Source organism: Wyeomyia smithii, chromosome 2 (genome assembly GCF_029784165.1).
Source record: "Wyeomyia smithii strain HCP4-BCI-WySm-NY-G18 chromosome 2, ASM2978416v1, whole genome shotgun sequence".
NCBI classification, from domain to species: domain Eukaryota; kingdom Metazoa; phylum Arthropoda; class Insecta; order Diptera; family Culicidae; genus Wyeomyia; species Wyeomyia smithii.
Window position 1 is genome coordinate 277,279,906 of NC_073695.1, and position 27,474 is coordinate 277,307,379.

The following is a 27,474-nucleotide window of genomic DNA, read 5'->3' on the forward strand; positions in this document are numbered from 1 at the left end:
GAGAGCGGATGGCTTGGAAACATTCATTAACTTCGGGATTGCTATGAAGCAGCTGTGTTATCATCTCGAGGCTGCTCGCTTAATAGAACACTTTAACAATCCGATGCTGGTATCGGAGCTGGTCGACAAGCTGCCCGCAAGTTACGAGTTGGATTGGGTCCGGTGACGTGTTCGAAGTAGCATTGGGCGATACGACGGAGAGTATCGATACTTCAGTATCGATACCCGAGAAACCAAATATATCGAGATACCCAAAATATCGGTCAAACAGTATCGATATCAGAAGTATCGATACAATAGCTGAGATCATTTTTTGAATTTTTGATATTTACATTTACTGAAAACTAGTAACCGATTCAGTGATTCGCGAAAATACAGCGAAACTATTTGCTGAACAGAAAACAGTAAATGAATGTTTGCTGGAATCCAGCAAAAGAATTGATATGGATATGGCAAAAAATTTACGTCAAGCTGTCATTAGTAAAACGCACCAAATCGCTGTGCAGCTGGTACGGGATCATCGCTAAGCCCCTGATAGCGAATATGGGACCATAGCTAAGTCCTTGTTGGGCTAGATGAACTTAAAAGTTGAAATGATAATCATACATCTCTAGTTCAACAGTAATTTGCCTATGATCCGATGGGCGGATGGAATCTGGTGCCTAACGGAAACATGGTTCCCTTGAACTAACTGGTTAACCAGCAAATTGATTTATGCTTTGCTGAATAAACAGCAAATTGTCATAGCTGACAACCAGCAAGTTGTATTTTGTTTTACTGAACATGCAGCAAACGACCTGTCACTTTTATGCAATTGAGCATTACTTAATAATTGACAAATTTCATTTTGCTGAACAGATTGCTGAAAGCACAGCACACCGAAAATCAGCAAAATTTTGATGGTTTCCAGCAATAAAAATTTGATGTGCCGACTTTTTGTTGTTTTTTGGTATCTATCCGCATTCTCTAGAGCAGCGTGAATCAAATGACTTCACAAACAAATACATACAGGTAACCCAAGCAGCAAAATTGGTTTCGTTAATGAACTTTGTGCATCAAAGCAACAAATTCTTATGCGAAATTAAGTTGCAGTTACATCTCAGTTTCATATACAATGACAAAAAAAGCGCAGGAGGTGGAGCCAATTGCAACATTTTCGTTGTTTCAACACAAGTTTCAAGAATGAAACCGCAATGTGTATGAACTTATGCATGGAATTTGATAACAACATGGTAAATGCTGCATTGCAAGTTCATGGGTCAGTTTTAAATATTGCTTCCCTCATCATACCAATGCAATGGTCATTACCAGTTTTTAATTTTGCTTCTTCAATCCATCAGTACCTTAGCGTGATAATGAAATTCAAAGCAATTTATCATATCGTTTAGAGACCCACACTTTTTGGACGACTTCTAGTCCAAGCACCCAAGAGTTACAACGCAGTGAATAACCTCATCTCAAAAACAAATATAAGGCAAACGATTGAGCAAAAGTTGCTGTTACATGGCTTCAGAACATGACAGCAACTTTTAGAAGTATTTTTGTGTGTTTGTTTTTTGTATCTCACAAGCATCACGTCGGCAACCTGTATGCTCCACCCACTAGATCTATACAGTGAAGGTTAGGTTTTCAAATGCCGTTTATACGTTTCAACAACAAATCTAACATCGCGAATTACGTTGTTAGTGTGAAGATTTTAGAAGCAGCGATGCAACTTTAGTTGTTGCTTGTTTCTTTACAATTTCTTCGTAGTAACAAAAAATGTTTCTTAAAACCTCGGAATTTCATTAGTGCAACAAATGATCACAATTTATTTTTTTATTATGTTTCAATTGTTGCTTGGGAATGCAGAAATTCTGAGCTTTGGCAAACAAATGAATTAAACAACTTATATCTTCAAGATTTGTATTCATTGTATTATTGACACACTTCCGTATTAATTGATGAGGAAGTTGATGACATAAAAAAGTTAGATATGTCAGCGAAAATAAGATAGTGAACCGCTCTACTCTCCGCTCTAGTCTACTAATTAATATTGCAATTTTATTTTTCACTTGTACTCTAACTTGTGTCGACGGAAAGCATGAGTTAGTTTCCGCTTGCCAATATTCGATCTGAACAGTGTAACCAGAAAACTTATATTTGTTTTTGAAATACAGTCAAATTTCGCTCGTTGGGCTATGTTTAGTTGGGCTACATTGAGGTTGGGCTCCCGCTCATTGGTTTATAGCCCAACTAAATCGAAGCCAAACATCATTTCTGATAACGTTGAATTTCGTTTGAGGGGTTTGTGGATGCATTTTAACGCAGAAAGTAGAATTAATTCAAATAAAAACTAATGAAGCTGAGTATAAATGTAAACAAACAATATTTTAATCACTTGTCAGCGAAACAATATAAGTTTTGTGGCTTAATAATGCAACGTAGAGCTATGCCTATTTTTGAAAGTATTTGAGAACACGTTATTATTGAGCACTCCTTTTTGGCTTTAAATGTGTGGCTTAAGTCAAACAAATTTCGAATTTGGCCCTATGCTGCGCTTGGCTCAGATTTTGACAGTTCGTTTGGCTCACTACATTCTCTCTATCTATTTCTCCATCTAAGTTTTGCTAGTGCCAATAGACTTGTGCGATATTTATACTGACAGTGGCAGCTTTTCAGTGGTTCCAGCTCGTATCAATTAGCTGGCATCTCTATCCGAATTGCATTGCTTTATCGCAGCAAACATCGCAGCGGTTCTACGATGTCTGGGCTCCACAGACACTGACAGACAGCATAACATAGCGTATGAAAAGTGGCGGTGATCTCGTGTACACATTGAGAAGTTAGCCCTTGTAACATGGCGCGATGTCAGCTAGCTGGTCCGTATGCATAAAAGAATATCGATACAAATATCGCGGTTTTCAGTATCGATACAGTCTAGTATTGGACGCTTGTGTATCGATTAAAAAAATCGAAATATCGCCTCGAATGTATCGATATTTCCGATACCGATACAATATCGCCCATTGCTAGTTCGAGGTTATGGAGTTTGATATGCTGTCGGTGAACGATCATGCGCGGTCTAGTAGAGGAAATCCCAAGATGAAGGAGTTTGTGCACATGGATCTGTAAACAGCCGAATCATCTGATAAAGTTTTGCGAAAGGCTCAGGCGAATGAATGTTGGGGAGCGGCTGAGGGAAATTGAGAGGCAGAAGTTATGTGGGCTATGCCTCAATCAACACGGTAAAAAGCGATGCGTGTCGAAGATTCGATGCACGGTTTGGAATTGTCAGCGCAACTATCATCCATTGTTGCATCGGGTAGAAGAATCGGTTCAGTAGCAGAAGGCGGAATGTAATGTGATGAAGAATGTGGATAATGTGATGATCTTTCGGATGATGCAGATGACTCTTTACTTCGAAAATCGGCACGACTAAGGCTCGTCTACTACGTTGGTAGATGACTTGGTAGCCAAACAGTTGAGAACGAAGGAACGCTAGAGCCCCTCAACCGTTACGAGAGCAGGTCCAAACGGGTGGAACTAATTATATCCGCGAAAGGCTCGTTCAACACTAGGACTGTTTTCGAGTTGCAGTTGCCGAAACAAAACGAGCGGCTAGCGGCGAAAAGATGAGCGATGGTTTCCTGACAGCTATTCGATGACCGTGCGGAGGATGATGGCACTCAAACGAAAGCTGGAGAAGGATACAGCGTTGAGGTAGAACGTCTGCCAGCAGATTGTGGACTACCAAAAGAAGAACTACGCTTATAAAATAACTTCGGAAGAGATAGTAGAAATTCCTAGCTTGACGGTGTGGTACCTACCGATGATCGTGGTGATAAATGCACGAAAACCTGGAAAAGCACGCCTTGGTTGGGGCGCAGCGGAGTTAGTTGGAGGTGTTTCGCTGAACTAAGCATTACTGTAGAGGTCGGATATGCTGGTACCGCTTCTCAAAGTTGTTTGCGGGTTCCGACAAGGTCTGGTTGCTTTTGGAGGGGACATCCAGGAGATGTATCACCAGTTAAAAATCCGGGCTGGAGCTAAACAAGCACTGTACTTCATGTTTGGAAGCGACTCAACTGGAGCATCGCAAGTGAACGTAATAGACGTGGCTACCTTCGGTGCAACGTGTTCGCCTTGTTCAGTGCAGTTCGTTGAAAATCGGAACGCGAAACAGTTCGAGAAAGAGTTCCCGGAAGCGGTGGTAGCCATTATAGAGAAGCACTACGACAGTGTAGATACCGTCGCGGAGGGGTGACTGGGTGCCGAATTCGGAGGAGTTTCTGCAAAAAAATCGGCGATAGTAGCGCAAACACAGCAGTGCATTTCAGTCGAGACAAAGGCATGGAGTATGAGCATGTTCTAGGGATAGTTTGAGAACTGGTGGATGATAGTTTTTGTTTCGCTACCGCCTCATAGACGAATTTCCTCAGAAGCCTCAGTGGTTCTCAGCTTTGTGATGGCTCAATTTGATCCTATGGGATTCCTCACACCGATTACTGCATGTGGAAAAATGTTGGTTCAGGGTCTTCGGAGTAATGGCTGTGAATGGGATGCTCAAGCTGCCAAGAAGTTGTTTCAAAAGTGCAAAGTCTAACCAAATAACGAATCTGCAGTTGCACGTATTCGCTGATGCTAGCGAGACAGCGTACGGGTGTGTAGCGTATTTTAATCTCGATCTCGAAGCGCGGTGGTCGCGGGCTGTGCTCGAGAACCACAACATCGTTATTGGGAAAATTGTTTACTGGATCGATGCGAGCGTAGTGCCATCGTGGACTCGGTCTGATCAGCGAAGGTACAGATAGTTCGTGGGGTTACGGATTAGCGAGATTCTAACTCTGACGAGGTTGACCGATTGACGACTAGAGTTAACGTTGCAGACCAGCTTACGAAGTGGGGCAAGGATCCAGATATGCATCCTAACAGTTCGTGATCTCGCGGACCAGTATTTCCGGCAAACACGACAGGAGAACTGATAACCCATCTATTGCTGCATGAGGTGAAAGGATCGGACGTTCTCGTGGGTCCTGGCTGCTTCTCTAAATGGACGGTGTTGGTACGAACTATGGCGTGCGTACTTCGTTTCGTGTCAAACTGTAGAAGAAATGTTGCCGGGTTGCCCATTGGGGTACTGAAGTTAAGGGAAAGTGCGTCGATCAGGCGGCGGCCACAGCAAAGCGAGTACCAGCAAGCGGAACTGTTTTTGTTAAAAACGGCGCAGGTGGAAAACTTTATCGATGAACTGACGGTACTGAAACGAAACAGGGACCGTCCGACTGATCAGTGGATAACCATCGAATAGTCAAGTTTGACCTACGTTTTCCAGCGATTCTGCCGAACAATCATAACATTACTTGAATGATTGTTCAACATTATCACGAAAAGAGTGTACACGGATATCGCCAGGCGGTGAAAAACGGGCTAAGGCAATTGTACTACATTTCACACGTTCGGACGGGGATGCGGTGGTTTGGTACAAGGTACATCGTAGTCGGTCTCAAGTTCCGTGTACGGCTCCGCTACCGGTGCAGAGACTCATGCCAAACCTTCGGCCGTTCAGCTTCGTCGGAGTTGATTATTTGGGACCGTTTGATGTGACTGTTGGGCGCAGAACGGAGAAACGGTGGATCGCGCTGTTTACCTGTATGGTAACACGAACGTTGCCTCTAAAAGTGGCACATGGGTTAACTATTTAGTCGTGCCTAATGGCAATATATCGGTTCGTGGGTCGTCGTGGTTAGCCGAGCGAATTCTTCTCCGATAACGGAACCAACCTTTGAGGAGCTAGCAAAGAAGGGCTAGAAGTTGTTGGGGAATAGAAGACGACGGCGCCGATCAAATTACAAACGCGCGGACAAGGTGGACGTTTAATCCGGCCGCAACACTCCGTATGAGAGCGTTTTGTACGTTTAGTGAAGGAGATGCTTACGGCTCTTGACGACGCCCTTACTAACACGCAGAGAATCCTGAGTAAGAATCTCCAGGATACCTTCAACTTGGTGACGGAATCGCAAGCACGATCCGGAGGATTCCCGCTCAGGATTCTTATTCAAAAATCCTAGAGCCATATACAGGGCATTTCTAAGGATTCTTTTTTCAGGAATCCTTTTCAAGGACGCTCACGAATCCAATGTAAGGAATCCTAGAGAATCTATGCGAATCGTGTGTGTTCGTCCGAGCGGTGGGCGTGTAATGGACGAGATACTGCAAACAACTATTGTCGAGGTGGAGGCCTTAGGGGTGGCGTCACACTCTTTTCCCGAGCGGGTAGTAAAGGATATTGCCGTGAGATGACTAAGTGACGTAAAAGCCATATTTCGAATATGGATTTTTCATGCCAATTTGTTTATTATTCGAAGACCTATCTTTTGCTATTATAAAGGATAATAGCATTTTTACTTATTCGTACGTTGTATAAAATCAAAAAAAAAAAAAAAACAATGTGACGTAGGCACCCATTTCAAAACAAAAGTGGCGAAAAATTCATTCGTTTTTGGGCCGTACTGAAAAACTAATCACTTGGATCTACGTCACAGTGTAATATCACGGCTGAATAGGGAAGGTTCATGGGTGTCCTTCCGGCAGTTAACCGGAATAATCGCCATGACGGACGGAAACATGCTTGTAGGCATGTTTTTGAGTTTTTTTTTGTTATATTTCTCAATTTCCACGACAAAATAGTTGGAGTAGATCTTACGTCTTAATTTTGCCCAGGAACTATCGATGGGGCGCACCTAGGGAACGCTGTATCTTCTCCAACAATCTCCTCCATCTTTGACTGAAAAGCCGCCGGCAGATCTAGCCTGTACGCCGCACTTTCGGCCTTCTGGTATTTCTTGATGAACAACGCAACTTCCGGCACGCACTTCTTACTAAAAAATTCCCCGTTCACGGTCAGTCCGGAGCGAGAGATGAGCAGCGTTGACGTCCCTTTCTCGCTGATTGTCAACCACAGCAGCATCTTTTTTGGGAACTGGGTATTGAATAAACTTTACCTCGGAGCTCACTTCCTTCGCGGAGGAAGTAAAATACGAAGTGCCCTGCCAGTCGTTGCCATCCATGTTCGCCAGGTAATTTTCACAGCTTGGCCGGTTGCTCCAACCTCCCGACCAAGCATAACTCAATCTTCCTCTTCAGAATCCTTTGGAACTTCTTTTCGCGCATGAAATCTTGGCTTTATAAACTCTCGCTCAACGATATTCATTAAAAAGCGGTCGGTCGCACATGTGCGCGGCAATTTTAAGTTTCGAACATAGAGAACATTATATTTCTTTTAGTTTTGTCCAATAATTCCGTGTGGGTAAATAGCCACAGGGATGATTTTCGAGTGGGTACTACTACCCATATGACCCACAACAACCGCCGGCCCAGGAGGACATAATAAATTCTCGTCCGCTCATCTACGTTTCACAGCAGACAGAGGAATCTGAACCACTTTTGGAGGGGTATCTCGCCGAACCAACCTTGTGCAGCTCCGCCAGCCGTACACACAGTAAAAGCACTTCGGGACGCGTTTCAGCATTCGCAGCAGTTAGCCAACGAGATGTGGGAGGAGTATGTTTACTCGTTAAATCTGAGGACAAAATGGTTCGGCGAGACCAGACCGTTGAAATTTGGAAATTTGGTGTACATCGTGGAAGGTAACACTGAGCCGGATAGCACTGCCGGGACGGGCTGGGGAATGTTCTGTCCACACTGGTCATGTTTCTGCCGCGTCGCTGCATGTTTGGTCAAATAAACCAAGATATTTCACAAGGCGAAGGATCAGAAATGATAGAAGGAAAAGTATTGGAGCATAGAAACATAGAAAGTTGTAAACAAATAGATATTGTAAAAGCAGGAAGGTAAATAAGATTTTGGCGTGTTTTAAGATAGAATTTACGAAAATAAGTTACACATTTGAAAGTAAAAGTAAGTTCGAAAACATAGATCAGTTGAAAGTGAAGAGTAGTGTTGCAGTGAGCGATTACAGATGAAAGGAGTGATATCGATATCTAATTGTACTTTAACTACATCCGGCTCTGATAATTTAGTCAGTTTAAGGTTAAGCGATTCGCATGCTTAGCAAGGTGCAAGGAAAATAAGATTTTAAAGCTATTTTTCTAGGTTTCATTGATGAAATAAAACTAATTCTAGTTGAAGCTTTTTGAACTAAAACTGCTGTGCGTAACTATTTTTCTTGTGTTGGCAAAAACGCGAAACTCAACATTCAAATTATTGAAACTCTATTCCACGCTGAGAATGTCAAGTTGAAATGTGCTACGAGATAAATCTTGGTCAATGCTTTGTATACTCGATGTAAATATAAATTCAGGGTAGATCTGCTTATGATTTGTGCTTAAACAACTTTAATAATGTTCTACATTAGAAATGTTGCAACAGACGTTTACTGTTATATTCTTCATTAAAGCTGTAAAAAATGTCTTTTAATAACAGCTACCTGGTTTGCCATGGTCTGTTAACGTTTTCATAGGAAAGGGCTTCGCCAAAAACTGTACTGGCATCACACTTTCCGAGCGAAACTGATCAGATTTTCGATGAACGGGTATTATCCTAGTGTTTTTAAAAGAAAAGCAAAAATTTTACTAGAAAAAAAAAAAAAAAAAACACCTAAAAAATTGATAAAATAGTGGCCCAATTAAGGGTGGAAATAATACTGTTTTCCTTATTCCGGCATGCTTTATTTCGAACAAGAGCTATCATCGAAATAACGCCGCGAATCATAGTTACCATAGCAACCATAAATTTGTTATGATCGTGTGATTGTATGAAATTGCTGCTAAAATGGGAAAAACGCCGGAAATTGGTAAAAAATATAATGAAGCAGCTGTTACTGAGTGTCTTCAAGCAATAAAAAGTGATGTTTTGACTAGAAAAGCTTGCAGGCGCTACAATGTTTCACGATTCACCGTTCCGTGCAAGCAGCAAGGGGTCAGGAAAACCACGAAGAGGTAAGCCAACTGCATTGACTGCCGCGGAAGAGGATTCAGTTGTTCGTTGGATAACTCGGATGGCACGTAAAGGATTCCCTACTACGGAGTCTACAAGATTCAACTCAAAAAACCCTCGTTATCCGGACTGCAAGATGAAAGCCGGTATGTTGATACAATAGTAAACTTTTATGTTATCCAATGCTATTGCAATATTCCTTGCGACATTTTTCTCACTAACGTGAGTCCCGTAATAGAACTTCATTCACTTCACTCTGTTTTTATCGTGAAGTTACTCCCGTAATGGTACTGTGGAATCATGAACCGCCATCCAATACTCTCAGTGCGTAAGCCAGAGTTAGTTTTATCAGCGGCAGCTACGGTTGAAGAGATATATTATTGAGACCTGGCCCAAATTAGAAAACTTTTGTGGTCCAAATTAGGAAACGGTGACCCATTAAAGGAAACTGAAGCGATGATTTATTTCTTTTATCATAAGAAAATAGAGGTACAGGTCGGACTCGATTATCCGGAGTTTTGAAAAACATTTCGCTCCGGATAATCGAACCTTACGGATAATCGAGCCATTTTTTAAATTTGAATTTTTAATATCTGTCATCTAGAACAGTGAGTTTTCTATTATAATAAATTGTATACAATGCATGTGCCGACGAAAAAAATTAAAAATTGTCTTTAGACTGTTTGTCGGTGTTATACATATAGGTAAATAATAATAATAAATTAAGTTATATTGATTATCTCGAAGATGTAAAACAAACACCCATGTTTTTGTCCATTTCTTGAGCAACCTATAACGACCTAGACGCTCGATATGGACTACTTTGCGGATTTCAAGTCGTTATTAATTTCACTTGATGAGTTTTGGTTCAATAATCCGAGAGTATCCGGAACACAAACTGCATTGATCATGGCCATCACATTACAAGAATATGTTCCTACTATAATTCCGAAACCGGTTTACCAATAGCGGTTGTCCTTATTGGCAACAAGAAAACATAATACCTTGATTTTGGAGGTTATTGAGTAAGAATTGGTTGAAGGAACGAGAAAGCTGCCAAAAACGAACTGCCTAAGCGGAACGGGGCTTGTACCAATACAATTATGAACAACCCCGAACCTACCAATGACCCGGAAGACAAAAGCACGTTATAGAAATACAGAAACAAAAAATACTCCGGATAATCGAACCATTTTCTCCGGATAACCGAGCCCCGGTTATCAAGCCCCCGGATAATCGAGTCTCCGGATAATCGAGTCCGACCTGCATTATCTTGTTGTTTTTCATGCAGAAAAGATGATAAACATTTTACTTTATACGGGGATTCGACTGTGACACTAAATTTGATTTTGTTTCGGCTTAGCAGTCTCAATAAAAACAGCGCTGATCTCTATGGGGTCATCGCCAACGTTTCGATCCGGTTGGTTGGGATCTTCATCAGGGCCTATTTTAAAAATTTTTATTCCATTACATAAAAAAACATAGAAAATTGTACATAAATTACATTTAGCTAACAACAAAACAGAAAGAACTCACTCGACACTAATCAGCTTGTACAGTTACAGAAAATATCCTACGTGTGGAAGTCAGGTTCGAAAGGGGGGAATTGCACTGCGTCTGAAACATCTATTCTAGCTCTATTCTCACTTTCTTAAATTTACTCTAACACTTTAATACACTTGTTTTACTTTGCTAATTAGCGGCTGCTATTTGGGTTCAACTGTTTCCCGCAAAAAGATGGTGTACGATGGGGGGTTGTGTTTGTGTTTGTGTTGGGGGGGTGTTATTTAAAGTTGTGTGTTCGGTTCTACTCTTTTTTGACGACGCATTCCTCATCTCTCTTCGATCTTTGATCGAGAGTAAGAGATTTGCGTACGCACAGCTTAGGTTGTCGGTGTCAGTCCGATGGTTGACCGTGTTGGTTGTAGTTGCGATGTGGCACATCTCCAACACTTGCAGAGCTTGTGATTTGTAGGCACTGTCGAGGATGGCTGGCGTGTTAAGGTCGAAGCGGTGGTTGTACTGGATGCAGTGATCGATCATTGCTGTCTTTCCCCGGAGTTGTTGGATTTCATGATCTTCGTTTTGGTGGCCATTGGACAGCAGTTTGTCCAGTGTATTTACATGTGACTGGTGTCCGTACATACGACAACGAAGTTTGTTCGACGTCATACCAATGTACTTGCCGTGGCAGTCTCGGCAAGCAATCTGATATATAACGTTACTTTTGTTTTTGTACGGTACAGGGTCTTTAGCTGTGTGATATAAGTGCCCCACAGTGTTTTGGTTACTGAAAGAGATGCTCGTAGTTGGGTCGCTGTTTTGGAGAATCTTTTTGATGGTGGTAGAGAGGCCATGGATGAACGGAATAGATTTGAAGCTGGATGGTTTTTCTACTCTGTCATCCCTCGCTGGCTGTATCAGCAGTCTGCTAATTAGTTTATGCGGATAGTCATTTTTACGGAGCTGACTGTAGATGACCTGGTTCTTCTCTTCGTCAGTTTTGATGGTACTTAGCCCACGGACACGGTCAATGAAATTACGTACTACAGCCAGCTTTTGGTCGGTAGAGTGGAAGGAGTGGTAGTTTAGTATTCTACCTGATGATATAGGTTTAGCATACCAATCGGTTTTTATGCTGCCGTCGTCGTGCCTTACTACAAGCAGATCTAAGAACGGTAACCTTCCTCGATCCTCCGTTTCACACGTGAACTTAATGTTGGGGTTTTGTTCATTGAATATGGCAAGAGTATGGTCTACCTGATCTTTGTGCAGGACGAGAAAAAGGTCGTCTACATACTTTCGTATGAACTGCACTGGAACATGGGCTTGTGTTATCGCTTTGGTTAACAAGTTTTCCATAACGATATCAGCCAGAATAGGAGAGAGGGGGCTTCCCATGGCTGACCCCTTGATCTGACGGTAAAATTTTCCTCGGAAACAGAAGAAACTTGCTCCTATACAAAACTCGATGATTTCAAGGAATAAATCTAAGTTTATACCAGTATGCTCCTTGATATCACTCCACATCATTATGATATCGTGTGTCACTACGTCCTTAGTGACATTGGTGAATAACGATACCACATCAAACGAGACGAGTATGTGGTCAGCTGGGATGTTGAGATTGTTTACGTACTCACAGAACGACTTAGAATCTCTCGCATTATATTGGCTAATGAGAGATCGTTGTAGTATATCGGCTATATACTTACACAGATCATACGTCGGTGCAGTAGTGTTAGGCACCACCGGCCTGAGCGGTAGATTAGGCTTGTGTGCTTTCGGTTGTCCGTATATACGGGGGCATACTGCGTTGTAGCTCGTGAGTTTGTATTTCATCCGGGTATCAATCAGTTGTAGGGCGTGTAATCTTCGTACGATGTTGTTGTTCATCCTCTCATACTTGTCCGTCGGGTCAGTATTCACCAGTTGGTAGACTGATGTGTCGGCGATCAGCTGTGCCATCTTATTGTCGTAGTCTGCAATGTTCATGATGACCGTGCGATTCCCCTTATCGGCTGCAGTGATGAGAATGTCGGGGTTGGACCTAATGAACTTCTTGGTAGTGGTGGCGGCGTTCGCACAGAATCTTTCCACCGGATTGTTTATTAGTGAGGCTGTTCTGTTTATGAAATTTTGAGTTGTGTTGATAATCCGGCATCTCGTCTGCTCTCTCGACTGTCTATCTGTCTGCGCCGCTAATGCGTTCTCGATATCAGCGATCAGGTGGAAAAACGGTAAGGTGGACATTTGAGTGTACGGTAAAGCAAATTTTGGACCAAGGCTCAGCAGTATCATCGTTTCTGGGGGAATGGTTTTGCTGGTGGCATTGAGATTCTTACCACAAAAATTTGGAAAAAAGAAGACGGCAAACTACCCGAAAATACAACCAATTGCTGAACAAAACGGTAGAATTACACCAGAATCAACTACCAACGGAGAACCAAAATGCTATTCTCAATGCCACCAGCAAAACCATTCCCCCAGAAACGATGATACTGCTGAGCCTTGGTCCAAAATTTGCTTTACCGTACACTCAAATGTCCACCTTACCGTTTTTCCACCTGATCGCTGATATCGAGAACGCATTAGCGGCGCAGACAGATAGACAGTCGAGAGAGCAGACGAGATGCCGGATTATCAACACAACTCAAAATTTCATAAACAGAACAGCCTCACTAATAAACAATCCGGTGGAAAGATTCTGTGCGAACGCCGCCACCACTACCAAGAAGTTCATTAGGTCCAACCCCGACATTCTCGTCACTGCAGCCGATAAGGGGAATCGCACGGTCATCATGAACATTGCAGACTACGACAATAAGATGGCACAGCTGATCGCCGACACATCAGTCTACCAACTGGTGAATACTGACCCGACGGACAAGTATGAGAGGATGAACAACAACATCGTACGAAGATTACACGCCCTACAACTGATTGATACCCGGATGAAATACAAACTCACGAGCTACAACGCAGTATGCCCCCGTATATACGGACAACCGAAAGCACACAAGCCTAATCTACCGCTCAGGCCGGTGGTGCCTAACACTACTGCACCGACGTATGATCTGTGTAAGTATATAGCCGATATACTACAACGATCTCTCATTAGCCAATATAATGCGAGAGATTCTAAGTCGTTCTGTGAGTACGTAAACAATCTCAACATCCCAGCTGACCACATACTCGTCTCGTTTGATGTGGTATCGTTATTCACCAATGTCACTAAGGACGTAGTGACACACGATATCATAATGATGTGGAGTGATATCAAGGAGCATACTGGTATAAACTTAGATTTATTCCTTGAAATCATCGAGTTTTGTATAGGAGCAAGTTTCTTCTGTTTCCGAGGAAAATTTTACCGTCAGATCAAGGGGTCAGCCATGGGAAGCCCCCTCTCTCCTATTCTGGCTGATATCGTTATGGAAAACTTGTTAACCAAAGCGATAACACAAGCCCATGTTCCAGTGCAGTTCATACGAAAGTATGTAGACGACCTTTTTCTCGTCCTGCACAAAGATCAGGTAGACCATACTCTTGCCATATTCAATGAACAAAACCCCAACATTAAGTTCACGTGTGAAACGGAGGATCGAGGAAGGTTACCGTTCTTAGATCTGCTTGTAGTAAGGCACGACGACGGCAGCATAAAAACCGATTGGTATGCTAAACCAATATCATCAGGTAGAATACTAAACTACCACTCCTTCCACTCTACCGACCAAAAGCTGGCTGTAGTACGTAATTTCATTGACCGTGTCCGTGGGCTAAGTACCATCAAAACTGACGAAGAGAAGAACCAGGTCATCTACAGTCAGCTCCGTAAAAATGACTATCCGCATAAACTAATTAGCAGACTGCTGATACAGCCAGCGAGGGATGACAGAGTAGAAAAACCATCCAGCTTCAAATCTATTCCGTTCATCCATGGCCTCTCTACCACCATCAAAAAGATTCTCCAAAACAGCGACCCAACTACGAGCATCTCTTTCAGTAACCAAAACACTGTGGGGCACTTATATCACACAGCTAAAGACCCTGTACCGTACAAAAACAAAAGTAACGTTATATATCAGATTGCTTGCCGAGACTGCCACGGCAAGTACATTGGTATGACGTCGAACAAACTTCGTTGTCGTATGTACGGACACCAGTCACATGTAAATACACTGGACAAACTGCTGTCCAATGGCCACCAAAACGAAGATCATGAAATCCAACAACTCCGGGGAAAGACAGCAATGATCGATCACTGCATCCAGTACAACCACCGCTTCGACCTTAACACGCCAGCCATCCTCGACAGTGCCTACAAATCACAAGCTCTGCAAGTGTTGGAGATGTGCCACATCGCAACTACAACCAACACGGTCAACCATCGGACTGACACCGACAACCTAAGCTGTGCGTACGCAAATCTCTTACTCTCGATCAAAGATCGAAGAGAGATGAGGAATGCGTCGTCAAAAAAAGAGTAAAACCGAACACACAACTTTAAATAACACCCCCCCAACACAAACACAAACACAACCCCCCATCGTACACCATCTTTTTGCGGGAAACAGTTGAACCCAAATAGCAGCCGCTAATTAGCAAAGTAAAACAAGTGTATTAAAGTGTTAGAGTAAATTTAAGAAAGTGAGAATAGAGCTAGAATAGATGTTTCAGACGCAGTGCAATTCCCCCCTTTCGAACCTGACTTCCACACGTAGGATATTTTCTGTAACTGTACAAGCTGATTAGTGTCGAGTGAGTTCTTTCTGTTTTGTTGTTAGCTAAATGTAATTTATGTACAATTTTCTATGTTTTTTTATGTAATGGAATAAAAATTTTTAAAATAGGCCCTGATGAAGATCCCAACCAACCGGATCGAAACGTTGGCGATGACCCCATAGAGATCAGCGCTGTTTTTATTGAGACTGCTAAGCCGAAACAAAATCATTTTACTTTATGTTTACAATTAATGAAATAATTAATTCAGTTTAGATATTTACACTTTTTCTTGCAAAATTTGCAGCAATCACAGGAAAGGAATGTTAGTGCTACTTTTGATAGTTGGAGGCCGTGTTAACTTTTGTGTCCTAAAGACGGTGATTATTTGTGAAAAGGAAAGGATACTACTACTTTAAAGGAGAAGCTCTAATCGACGGAATTTTTGCATAAAAGGCAAATTTCGGAAATTTCTGGTTTTTTTTTTGAGATGTAGAATGTGGAGCATTGGTTTTTTTTCACTCATTTTCAACATTTTGTTACAAGACATTATTTTTATTTGCCGACAAAGGTTTTATAACTTTTTCATAATAAAGTTTGAAAAAAAAAAAAAAAAACAAATATTGTTTCTGGTTAAGGAAGAATAACTTATGTTTCGGTGAGAGAAAAAGTGGACAACTGATTAGTATTTCAGTTCTATCGTTATTTTAGAACTATTTTGAACACATTTTATTTAATATTCCAATATTCCAATATGCACTGGCTTTCCACTTGTTACCATCATAATAAAACACGCAGTGAAATTACATAATACATACAATGGACGTGCAAACTCGAAAAAATAGGAGGGTAGTATCGAAGACACGACCGCATAGTTGACGTAGGACTACAATAATTTTATATTTTTATTTTGAAGCTATGTTTGATTTGAGCTCGTTTTACTTTTGTAGTTTGCTTGATTTATTTAACCAATTTAAGCTCAACATCTTCCAAAAGGAAGGTATTTTGGTTCAGGTGGTAATATCAAGTATCTATTTGAAATTTAAAAAGTCAAAAAAGTCATGAAAAAAGAACCGTTCATTATTGGCATGGTTTGATTTTGGCAACAGAAAAAAAACTGGCGTGTTGCCAAAATCGCACGGGGTCTGTATTTTGATTATTTCTTTGCAGCACTCTATCTTAGAAGAAAAAATTTTCTCTTTAACATTCACAATGGTCCAGAAACCAAATTTAGGTGAAAATTTGGGTCTAGAGCTCTATAGCAATGTTTTAGAGAAAAACTTTTTTTTACAAAGTTATTTAAAGTTATTGGAGCTATGAAATTGTGGAACAAGGTTTTCTATCTACAAAAATAAAAAAGTACGTGCGTGCGGAGAATAACGAAAAAATATTTTCAGTGCATAGAGCTCTAGATCCAAATTTCCCACTAAATTTGGTTTCGGGACCATTGATGAATACCTTTCATTCTAATACAGCGAATTATCTTTAATACGCGAAAAGGTAACCTTTTATAAAAAATATTTAATTGAGTACGATTTAGTAGAAATAAAACTTCCTTCTATATCTATTTGTCTTATTGAAGTTGGCTCACTCACTGATAACAAAGCGGCAAAGATGTCACATAATTTTTTTCCTGCAGTTACAAGCTCGTGGAAAAAATATCGATAACGAATTACAGTTTTAGTAGAAAATGAATATTCACAGAAAATTTGAAATTGACATAGAATTTTATGAACATGTTAACATTCAATTCAGGTCAATTTATACATTATATCAGCATACAGAATCAATCAGAAAAAATTTAATCAGTTTCAATATACCAAAGAACAACGAAGATACCATACTTGAAAGTTATATGTCTGTTATCTTCGAAAATGAACTGGACTAGATTGATGCACAACATTAGCCTCAGCAATTAATGTTTGCATAGCATTGTTCAATTACAAGTAAGGTTATGGAAAATATTATTTTCTTGCAAATGCTAATTCAAAAATATTTTAATTGAAAAATACAAATACTAATGTCGGAACTCTAATATCAAGATGAAATGAATTTGGTTTTCCTCTATACCGCCACCGCGGGATGCAACTAGTATTGTCATATTGGACTAAATTCATTTAGCTAGTAAAATATAGTCATCAGTACAGCTCGTTTAACCACCTATTTAAAGATCTGTACGGAGCATTTTGGTTTTCTATTGTATTTTAAATACCCTACATTCAGTTATTCAAATAAATCTGAAAAAAAAAACAGAGTGTAGAGTTCAAAAATAAGCAACGCATTTTATTGTCCCCGGCGGCGCAGCGTATTTTGCGGCACCCGAAAAATCCTATTGAATTCTGATATTTACTGCTATACGAAACAACAAAAAGAAGAAGAAGACAATTCAAACGGCAATTCGATTGTGTTCCACGCCCCACTGTGCGTCAACAGCGGCAATGTAGTTTTCACTTGGCTTGACTGCACGAAAATGAATATCGAGTTTTTCTGCACTGATAGGCGACGAGTAACCAGCGCTCTGTTCATACATTGCTCGCCCAGCCAACAAATTGGTTCATATAACTCGTGTTCAACTCTATTAAGTGAACCCTTATTTGGTAAAAAATGACCATAGAAGATGCATGAAATGCGCCTATGTGTACAAATCTGGAGGCCATATACGTACATTGTAAAAAAAAATTGGTTACGATTTCGTATAACTTCGCAGGTTATCTTAAATGGCCTCATTTGAAACTTCAAATTGCATTCTACGTGACTAAGAGGAATGACGCATTTTACAATTTTATATGACACGTTAAATTGCTTCATATATAACCTAATATTGCGTTTTATAGGATTTAAATTTTATACAATATAAACAAATTTAATGCTGCATCTTATGTAATTTCAAACTTTACATGAATGTTTGAACGACTTAGAATTAGCATCCTTATACGACTTCTGGTTTGCTGGGCGGTGCAGTACTGTTGCCTGTGCCATTATGTTCTCCTTCAAGACATCAGTTTTATTAACATTAACATATTTATTAACAGCAGAACGTAATACCGTCTGATAGTGGAGGCGGTTACGAACTTTCCGAAAAAGCTTCACCTTCAAGACATCAAAATAGTTTAGACTCATGGAAGCTTACATTAGTTGACCTATTGGGACGGGGAGATTCTGTCAATTTTTTTTTTTTGCCACTGCTGTACAGGATATCACAGCAGGCAGTTGGTGTCTATTCATGAAGTCTGTGCTAGGCGTGCTCGCATATGATTGGTACATTGTTGGTGAAAATTCGACCTTGAAACTTTTATTCAATTTTCACTGTTTAACAGTGAAGTGATAATGAAAATCGAAGAATCACAAAATTGTCCATCATTTTAATAATCCAACGACATATTGATTATTGTGATCCATCATGTGGTTAAATTAGTATAACCGTTAAAAATCTTTCATTTAGACGTTACATCTTGGTTTTAGTTTTCGCGGAATGTATCTCGATATAGTGCGGTTAGACGTAGTCCTACGCCAAAAAAACACAACCACAAAGAGTTTTAATTTCTGTGGGTATCTCGTAGCCACATCAACTATATCAAAATATAAAACCTAACCCAAAACCGGCACACCGCACCGTACCGTTATTCACGGTAGGCACTGGGCAAGGACACCGTTCGTAAAAAATGTACGACATCCGATCTTTCCTGTTTGTTGCTACCGAGAAGCGGCCCGAAAAAAACCAACATCGCTTCGCCGCAAATCTGATGGTCATATGATACGCCCGAAAGCCTAAACAAGGATGTCCAAATAAGAGTACACGGGACGTGATTTAATATGCATGGACTTTTTTATTTTATTATTCTTTTTTTCATTTTTTTTTTTTTTTTCTGCATACCGCTTTTGGAGTCACAAGAAGCACTCCTGCAGTGTCAGCTAATTTTCATAAATCCCCTTAATGAGGGATTATTAACCGAAAAGAGAGATCCCTTCACGAAGTTTCCTCGGTGGTGCTTCCTTCGCTCGGTCAGTATGATGCAATCTGTGTCAGGTTAATTCTATCCTCGTGAGGAAAGTACTGAGAGATAAAAAACACGATTGTCGTGCACCGAAATTAAACAATCTTATTTTTTGCCACTGGCAGCTGAGGATTGTCTAATTACGGAATTTTGGCCTCCACCTGATGTATTTCTGGAATTGCTTGAATACACGACATAGAACCATGTTATTTTATGAAACCTGTTTTCTGTTGTTTTGATAACATGATCTATATGAGCACTTAACGAAAGCTAGTAAAATAAAAAACAACAAACATGTGTTGCTCTCCGAAACAAAGAGTCGAAAAGGACCTTCTTTTGTGCCAACTAATTGCAACCGCATTATATGAATTCACAGCGGCATCTGTGATCCTTCGAACCAGCCATCGAGAGTGGTAATCTCATTTACAGGCTCGTTTGCTGAAAAGCCAAATGTGCTCAGTATGACAACAATGTGGAAAAATGCCGAACCGAAAATCAGCCGAACATAGAAGTCGCCGCCGCCGGTGCCGCTCAAGTGAAGGCCAATAATCTCATTTGCATGACTCGGCAGCTTTCCTCTCTAGTGACTGAATCCTTCCGAGAGGCCGCGTTGAATGGCGGGTCTTTGGGTCGAAAATAAAAATAATTTCGAATCAATTGAAATTCGCATTGTCTAAACACATAAATAAAACATGACAACACAGTAAACGAGCCTACGGCAACGGTGACGGCGGCGACGGTGTGTGGGAGAAGGAAGAGGACCGAAAAGGACGATCTCGCACATGAAACGAATACGAATCGATGCCAAATTGTTTTTGCTGGCTTTCAGTTGTGTTGATATCTTTATAAAGTTCCACAACCCCGCCGCGGAAACCGGACCGCTCACTCCGGACCTACACCTCGGGCACGGAATTGAGCCATGCTTTCTGGACGGAACCGGAGCAGCTGCTTCGGTCGGCTCCGTGGAAGGCTAGAAGCCTAGAGCCTACTTTCCAGATCATCATGACGATGATGACGATGCCGTTTCTCCGGCTTCGTCTGTTGAGGAAAGAGTAGGAGACAGTTTTTGCTGGGAATTTGCAGTTTTATACTTATTTAAATCGACTGCCAAGCCAGGCTTGGGACACTGCCGGTTTGAGGGATGGTTCCAGGCTGTTTTATTTTCGGTGCCAGTTTTTGCTTTATTTTTATCGCTCTGTCATAAAAGGAAACCTCCGGCTAGGAACGGTTTCGGCCTCGAAGGGACAATCTATCGATTCATTCTGCTGTAAAGTGTTTTTATTGTTTTCTAATCGATCTACAATGAGTCGAACAATGGGACATTTGGTCGGGCAGTGAAGAAGCTGCTTTGGCGGATTTTTTTTCGGTTTTCAATGGAAACAGCTTCAGGGAAACACGAGGGCAAGAGTTATGGCCGGAAGATGTGTCATAAATATTGAATTTTCTCTGCAAAAACCTAACGTAAAGGCAGACGGTTGGAATGTTTTATGGCGGTCGGCTTCTTGCTGCTGCCAAAACGAATTATATCAAATGCGATTTGGGAAGAACATGGATAAATGAATCAATCAAGAAGTCGGGTAATGCATTTTGTAGACTGAACCAAAAATTTTAAAACAAACCGGCAAGCAAAGGAAAACAGAGTCAAACCAGCCAACTAAAGTACAGCAACCAGTTGAACGCACGAAGTCATTTAGAAGCCACCTCTTCTGCTGACACTTACGCTACGGAGCAGACGAATGTAGAATGTTACCTTGACCCAAAAACCGCACGCCATCTGGTGCCACAATTGCCGCGAGGAGAAAATGTTAAGCACCGAACAAAAGTTTCTAATTAAAAGGGAAAATTGTTGTTTACGAAGTTAAATTATCAGCGCTGTTTGAATATTAATTTATTTCCAAGCCAGTCAGCAGAACCGGGTGGCTGCCCTGCGTAGTCGCATTTTTCCTTGTTTTTCCGCACCACTTGAGCTCACTTGAGCGGAGTCCTTTTGTCGAGTGTTTTCGTTTTACTCCCGACCTGAGAGTGAAAAAAATAAAGTGTTTCGCTAGATGTGAAGAGTTTACTGCCACACATAAAGTAACACACAGAAAACAAAGGAAAATAAGTAATTTTTCTTCTCGGACTCAGCTCTCTCTCTCTCCGTACTCGAGCGCTCAGGATCCTGCGGTGCATCGCGAAAGGGGGTTGCATTCTGGAAGAGTTCAACTTCAGCGGAAGGTCCATAAATTAGAACGACAAACGTGATGCAACGCGCGGCGAAAGGATGCATGCTCGAAGGTAGTGTGCATAGAAGAACACGCTCATTACTTAGTTGTCTGGCGGTCCGCTTGTCTGTGCTTGTAGTGCTTATGGAGTGCCGTCCGCCACACTTTCGCTCTGGATCCTTGCTGTCGGTCGTTTGACGCCTGGAGGTGATAAATTGCTGTGAAATTATCATAGCGAGAATCGCATTACCGCGCCACGTGACTTCATTAGGTTTCAAAATAGGCCTTTAGAGAAATTCAAGCACCAGCAGAATAAAACCGGAATCCTTTGGAGTTTAAAATCAGCTGCTTTATACTTGATAATGATGGAACGCCAACGTTCTTTAGAGTTCGGTTCGGTCTTACCCCTGCTGGCAGAGTGAAACATAAAAGGTGTACATGCTGCGGTAAAGTTCAAGGTAATCAGATACTAATACTGATCACAATAAGCGGGTCTAAATATTTTGGAAGCGGTAAAAGTTTTCAAGTATCACTTGACAGGCTATCGTATTGTTCGGAACGAGTCGACCCGACTGAAGCAGCTCTAGCCTTCTACTGTTACACATTCCTTCTTTTTTTAGGGACCGCTCTCCGTGCTGGGTGCCATCTGGCAATCGACACTAAAATACCGCGGGATTTCGTGAGAAAATGTCACCCCATTAGTGGCAGGAATGTTGCGCGGAACATGATGCGAACTTAAGTTATGTCAAGTACCGCATAAACGTTTTTGCTGGGTTGTAAATATTTTGCCATCGCGTCTCGAAGAGGTCGTTTCATCACCACATGGTCATTGAGAGGGGATTGGTGGGGCCTTTTATTGCTACTGGAGCCTGATCTTGAAATATAAGGAACATTTCGAGCACGTTGATAAAAATGTTACTCTTAAAGTGACCTTCACAAAAGAAAAACTCGTATGTATAATCGCTGAGAATGAAGAAGAACGTTTCTAAGAATCACAAGCCTAAAAAAATCGTTATTAGAACTTAGAAATAGAACTTAGAAATAGAAATGAATTGTTTTCTTCTTTTTTTTCAATAATTTCATGCAGAAAAACCAAACAATATTGCTATGTAATGATGTTGTTTTGAAGAAGGTTGTATCGATTATAGCAAAGAAAAGGATTTCAGTTGTTAGTTGACGCTGCGCCATGAAAATTGTTCACCTCTAGGTTATGCGTGTCTCGGACTGACAACGTTTGCACAAAAAATAGAAAGTAGCTAAAGCAAGCAACTAATAGCAATTAGCAAGTGTAACAATAAACTGCCAATTCTGGAATTCTCAGATGCGTATGTAAACTGGTGTCGAGTTTCGTAGTCGCAAGATTACAAAGTCCACTTTGACAAGCGAATGGTGATAGGTTCGAATCCTAGTAGTAGAACCACGCCATTCGCATTGGCAGAAAGGACTTTAAGTATGGGTTTATTCTCAGGCTCTTCCACACAAAATCTTCTCTCCAGACTTAATAACCACTGATCTAAAGCTTCGATAATATTATAGACTATAGCACGTTATACGCTGTTAGAGCGATAGATTGCAGGAGTATATGATAGAGTCGATAAGGAAGAAAGGTTACTAAGTCTGAAGGAGAAGACAAAAAGAACTATAACACGGAGCAGGTTACTCCTCAATAAGTAGCACTGGAAAACGTCCGGACAATGCCACAAAAGATCAAAAAACTACTGGTCGCAGTGGGGTCCATACAAAAAAAAAGTGTTGGTGTAAGTCGATTTCAAATCGTAGAATTAGTAACACTTTGATTTTTTCTAGACAAACCACACATACTTCTGCGTAGCCCCAACAGCATTCTTATTCTTTGTAAGTTCAACTCAGTTCCAACACTGAAGAAAAAACTTCTGTAATTCTTATACACACTTGGTGTGCTCCCAACAGCCTACCTTCAATATACTGGTTCAATTCACTGAGATGTAACACTCACACCTGTGCGGGACCCCAATAGCATTCGTATTGTCTGTTGGTTTAAATATCAAATCAGAAAGTTAAACAATTTCGTATTTCTTTCAAGTAAACCACACACAATTGTGCGCGGTCCCAACAGCATTTAACTGTCTGTTGATCTAAATCAGTACCAAAAGTGAATATGCTTATTGTGCTTCTTTAATCAACCAACTGAACAGGTAATAATTGAAAATAGCTAAATACTCACCATATTTGCATTCACTACATGTAAAAAACATCCTTCACTTTACTCTGAACATCCGAAAAAAAGCCGCGAAATTAATTTTTGTTTGGCCTTCCACAGTAGGCTATTAATAAGATAAAATAGTCCGTCCGTGAGAGCAACAGATTTTAAATTGTAAGTCGGTAGATGAAAAAAAAAATTGAAACGATTAAAAAGTGCGCGAAAAAAAGAATTGCGTAAAAAACGCGTAATTTAGAACAATTCGTATAAAAAAAGATCGCGTCGGTTTGACAAAATCTTTCACTATGTGGTATATGTGTGTGTAAGTATGCGTGTATGTATGTATGTATGCGTGTGTGTAAATGTGTGTGTATGTGTGCATATGAGTGTATGTGTGTAGGTGTGTATGTATATATGTGTATGCATGTGTGTGTGTGTTAAGGGAGCTGCGTAGCCGCAAGGTTACAGAGTCCGCTTTGTCAAGCGGATGGTCGTGGGTTCGAATCTTAGTAGAACCAGGCCATCCGATGTCAAAAAGGACTTAAGCATGGGTTTATTCTCAGGCTCCTCCCCACCAATTACCCTTCCTTTACGCTGAAATCTACAAATACCTTTGCGTGACTTTCTCTTAACAAAAAATAAGTCCCTCTTATCAATAAAACTGGCCAGAAGGACGCACGACGAAACTTCTCCAGGAAACTATAATTGGTGATATTTGGCAAGAGGAACGAGTATGGGTATAGTAGAACAGTAAGCGTGTAAGGAAGAGTAGCACATTACACACAAGCACTGATGAACAATAATAATAAGCATGCCACTTTCTCAATAGAGGTATTGCTATTAACAGAAGTGCGGGATACAGCAGACACCCGGGCATATCTCACAATAGATCTACGATTCTGGTCGCAATGAGGAAGCCCATACAGGAAAAAAAATGTGTGTGTTATATGTTGGTTCATATACAAATGTTTCCCATGTCACAAATCGCGTTATTTCAAGAAAGTTGGGTGAAAATAGTTGAAGAGGTTGTTTATAAGACACGACCGACAGGTTATCGTAGAATTACGACAGCCTGTCTTATGTCAATAAATATTTTTGCAATAGGTTTGGGAATACACCCGATTGGGGTTAATCAATTTTATGGTGTGAAGTATTATATTTTTTCGCATTTTTTTTCGCATATTATTTTTGCTTTAAAAATTAACGAATTCCGTTAGAAATTGACTGAGTTAGAAATATTTGGAAGTGGGCAATTTTCGTGACGCTCTCGATGTTTTCGGTTTTACATTTTGTACTCTTTTATATGTTCCGTAAGACGTATTTATACGTCAAAAGCGCACTAATTGATGAGCTTAAGTTGACTCTGTTGAGTTCAATAGTTAATTCATAACAAATTCATAAATTAAGTCATAAATTGATTGCGTGCGATATCCGCTCTGACATAATGAATCTCATTTTATTATGGTTTAGAGCTATCTTCTGAAAAGCCCCGCCTCAATTTCAAGTTCCCACAGTTTGTCCCAGTTCGTAATACAGATGCACAATAAATGATCTCTTGTGGACATTCTGCCGGTGGAAGAGCTGAATGACCCCTCAGGTTAAAGGCTCTCTGATAAAAATCAAATCAAATCAAATCTGTCGAGCCGGACCAATAGAGTTCTGATAATGGCAACAAAATAACATGTATCGTGTGGTGTTGCGGTTTGAAAGGAGACAATGTTCCCGTCCCCGTGTCTAATGGAAGCAGATTGTTGCGTGTTTGATATTACCGATGGTAGACATGAGTTTGAAGGTCGAAATACTACTGTGAAGTCAAACTATAACCGTTTTGTTTTAAGACACAATAGTGTAAGTGCTGCATTTCTGTTACCTGCTGCCATCCAACACGAGAACAAGTATAAATTACAACCGGCCCTTCTTAGGGCCACCAACACGTTCTCGAGGCAATGTTAAATTTTCTTGCCATGCAAATGCTGAAATTTGCAGTTTTACGTTTGTTACACATGATGAACAATCTTAATTACTTCAATAACATAATTGTATTGCACCAACAGGTGCTATTTTATTTCACAACAGAAACAACACTGGCAAGTTTGTTCAAATATTATCATTTCGGATAACCTTTCGCCGATGATTCTAGTTCTCTCGTTTCGTCTAGTAGAATTGCATGCCATTTCCAATAATTCTGCAGCCACCGAAAACTCCATAACAGCCGCCAGATAGACAGGTGCCTGAGTACAAACGCGCCCAGCGCGATCAGCCAGAGATTGAAACCCGGTTTTTCTTTCATCGCCACAATTAGCATTCAACGTCCGTGTGGTATAACAGTTATGGAATGAATTATACATAAAATACAAAGCGCGCATTCCTAGTCAACTAGGTATATTCTATCGACCTTGTTAGGGAAAGAAGCATGAAGCGAACAATCAAAGGTCGACTTTCAATAGTACAACAGTTCAAACAATCAGATTAAAATTTTCTGCATTTGGACGGGTGCTCAGATGATTTTCCAATCGATTGCTGCAAAAATGACGGAAATCGGTTGGAAACTGACTGAGTTTAAAACGTTTGAAATCGGACAATTTTCGTGACGATCTCGAAGTTTTCGATTTTTGAAATTGGACCCTTGTATATGTTGCCGTAAGACGTAATCCGACGTCAAAAAACGCATAGTTTCGAGAAAATCGCGTAAAAAAGTCGCGTAAAAACAGAATTCAGTGTAATATGAGAAAAAAATAGGCATTTGGTTAGCAGAGTTCGCTTATAGCATGGTCCAGCTCTACAACGAGATGAAGATGATGATACGAGAGGGACCAAGTATATCATAATGGAAGAGGAGTCATCTGGGAAGTTGGACAGTCGGGTGTCGATGGCCAAAAGAGGTTAGGTGCAGTACTCAAGAGAGGGATGATTATATCCAAACGAAAATGTTTCCGACAAAATGAACGATTACAAGAAAGACGAATCGACACAGTTCAAGGTCGAACCAGACACACGTGACAGCAAGGCGAATTCCGCCAAAAGGTGCATGCCATGGTGAATGCCGCGAATCAACAAATAATACGGCTAAAATAGCAGGTCAGGAAGGAACTATTTCCAGTATCAGCGAAGGAGAAAAAAGAAAGGTTCAATGTTAGATAAAGCTTCGAAGTAACGTGTGGAACCAGTGACACCTACAAAACTCGTTGCCAAGAAGATCTATAAGGACGAAAAGTAACAAAGAGCGCAGCAGTACATGCGCAAGAAACGAATATGCTAATAATAATAATAATGCTTTCCACAATAGCTGACTAGAACCTCTAACGGTCCGACAAGCTCCAACCGTTCAACTATTCCCGTCACTCGTCCCACAACGTTTAAAGCAAACGAGTGCACATCACAATAGATCAAAATAATGGTCGCAGTGGTTCGAATCATACAAAAAAAAAGTGCACCGATGAGGGATGACGACCACCCAGGAGCGGGAGTTACACGAACTTCAATTTGAATACACCATACACGAAATCAAAAAAATAAAATGGTAAAAACTAAATAGAGTTTTAAGAATATGATTCTTATCTAGAGGCCACCATGACAGGCCGATATAAGTCTTCCTTTTCAAGAATACTCACAGCATATAGAAGTGGGGCTGATGTAACGTCACCCATTATCTCTCCCTGGCTTTTCAATAGGATTCCGTCACTTGTTTAACGTAGTTAGAACCCGAGATGTAAAAAGAACAAACAACGACAGAAAAGCAAAAATATAGAAGTAAGGGCTAGCATAAGGCTCAAGCAATGAATAAATTCAATCTTGACAGTTCATGTATTGAACATACATATGGGATTCGCGTTATTTCGCACTATAATTAATAATACTTATTTCGTACTTCTTTCGTGCTTTAAATTCTGGTGATAGCGGTGGGATTTTTGTTTAATTTCAATTATTGTTTCAGTAT

General features: G+C 40.7%; 1 protein-coding gene across 1 annotated transcript; it reads left to right on the top strand.

Moving 5' to 3' along the window:
* The first annotated feature begins 12,932 nt into the window (after positions 1-12,932).
* LOC129720642 (uncharacterized) lies at positions 12,933-14,927 on the top strand. The gene has a single exon (XM_055672130.1). It carries the CDS (start codon positions 12,933-12,935, stop codon positions 14,925-14,927), a length of 1,995 nt encoding a protein of 664 aa, XP_055528105.1.
* The last annotated feature ends 12,547 nt before the right edge of the window (positions 14,928-27,474 follow it).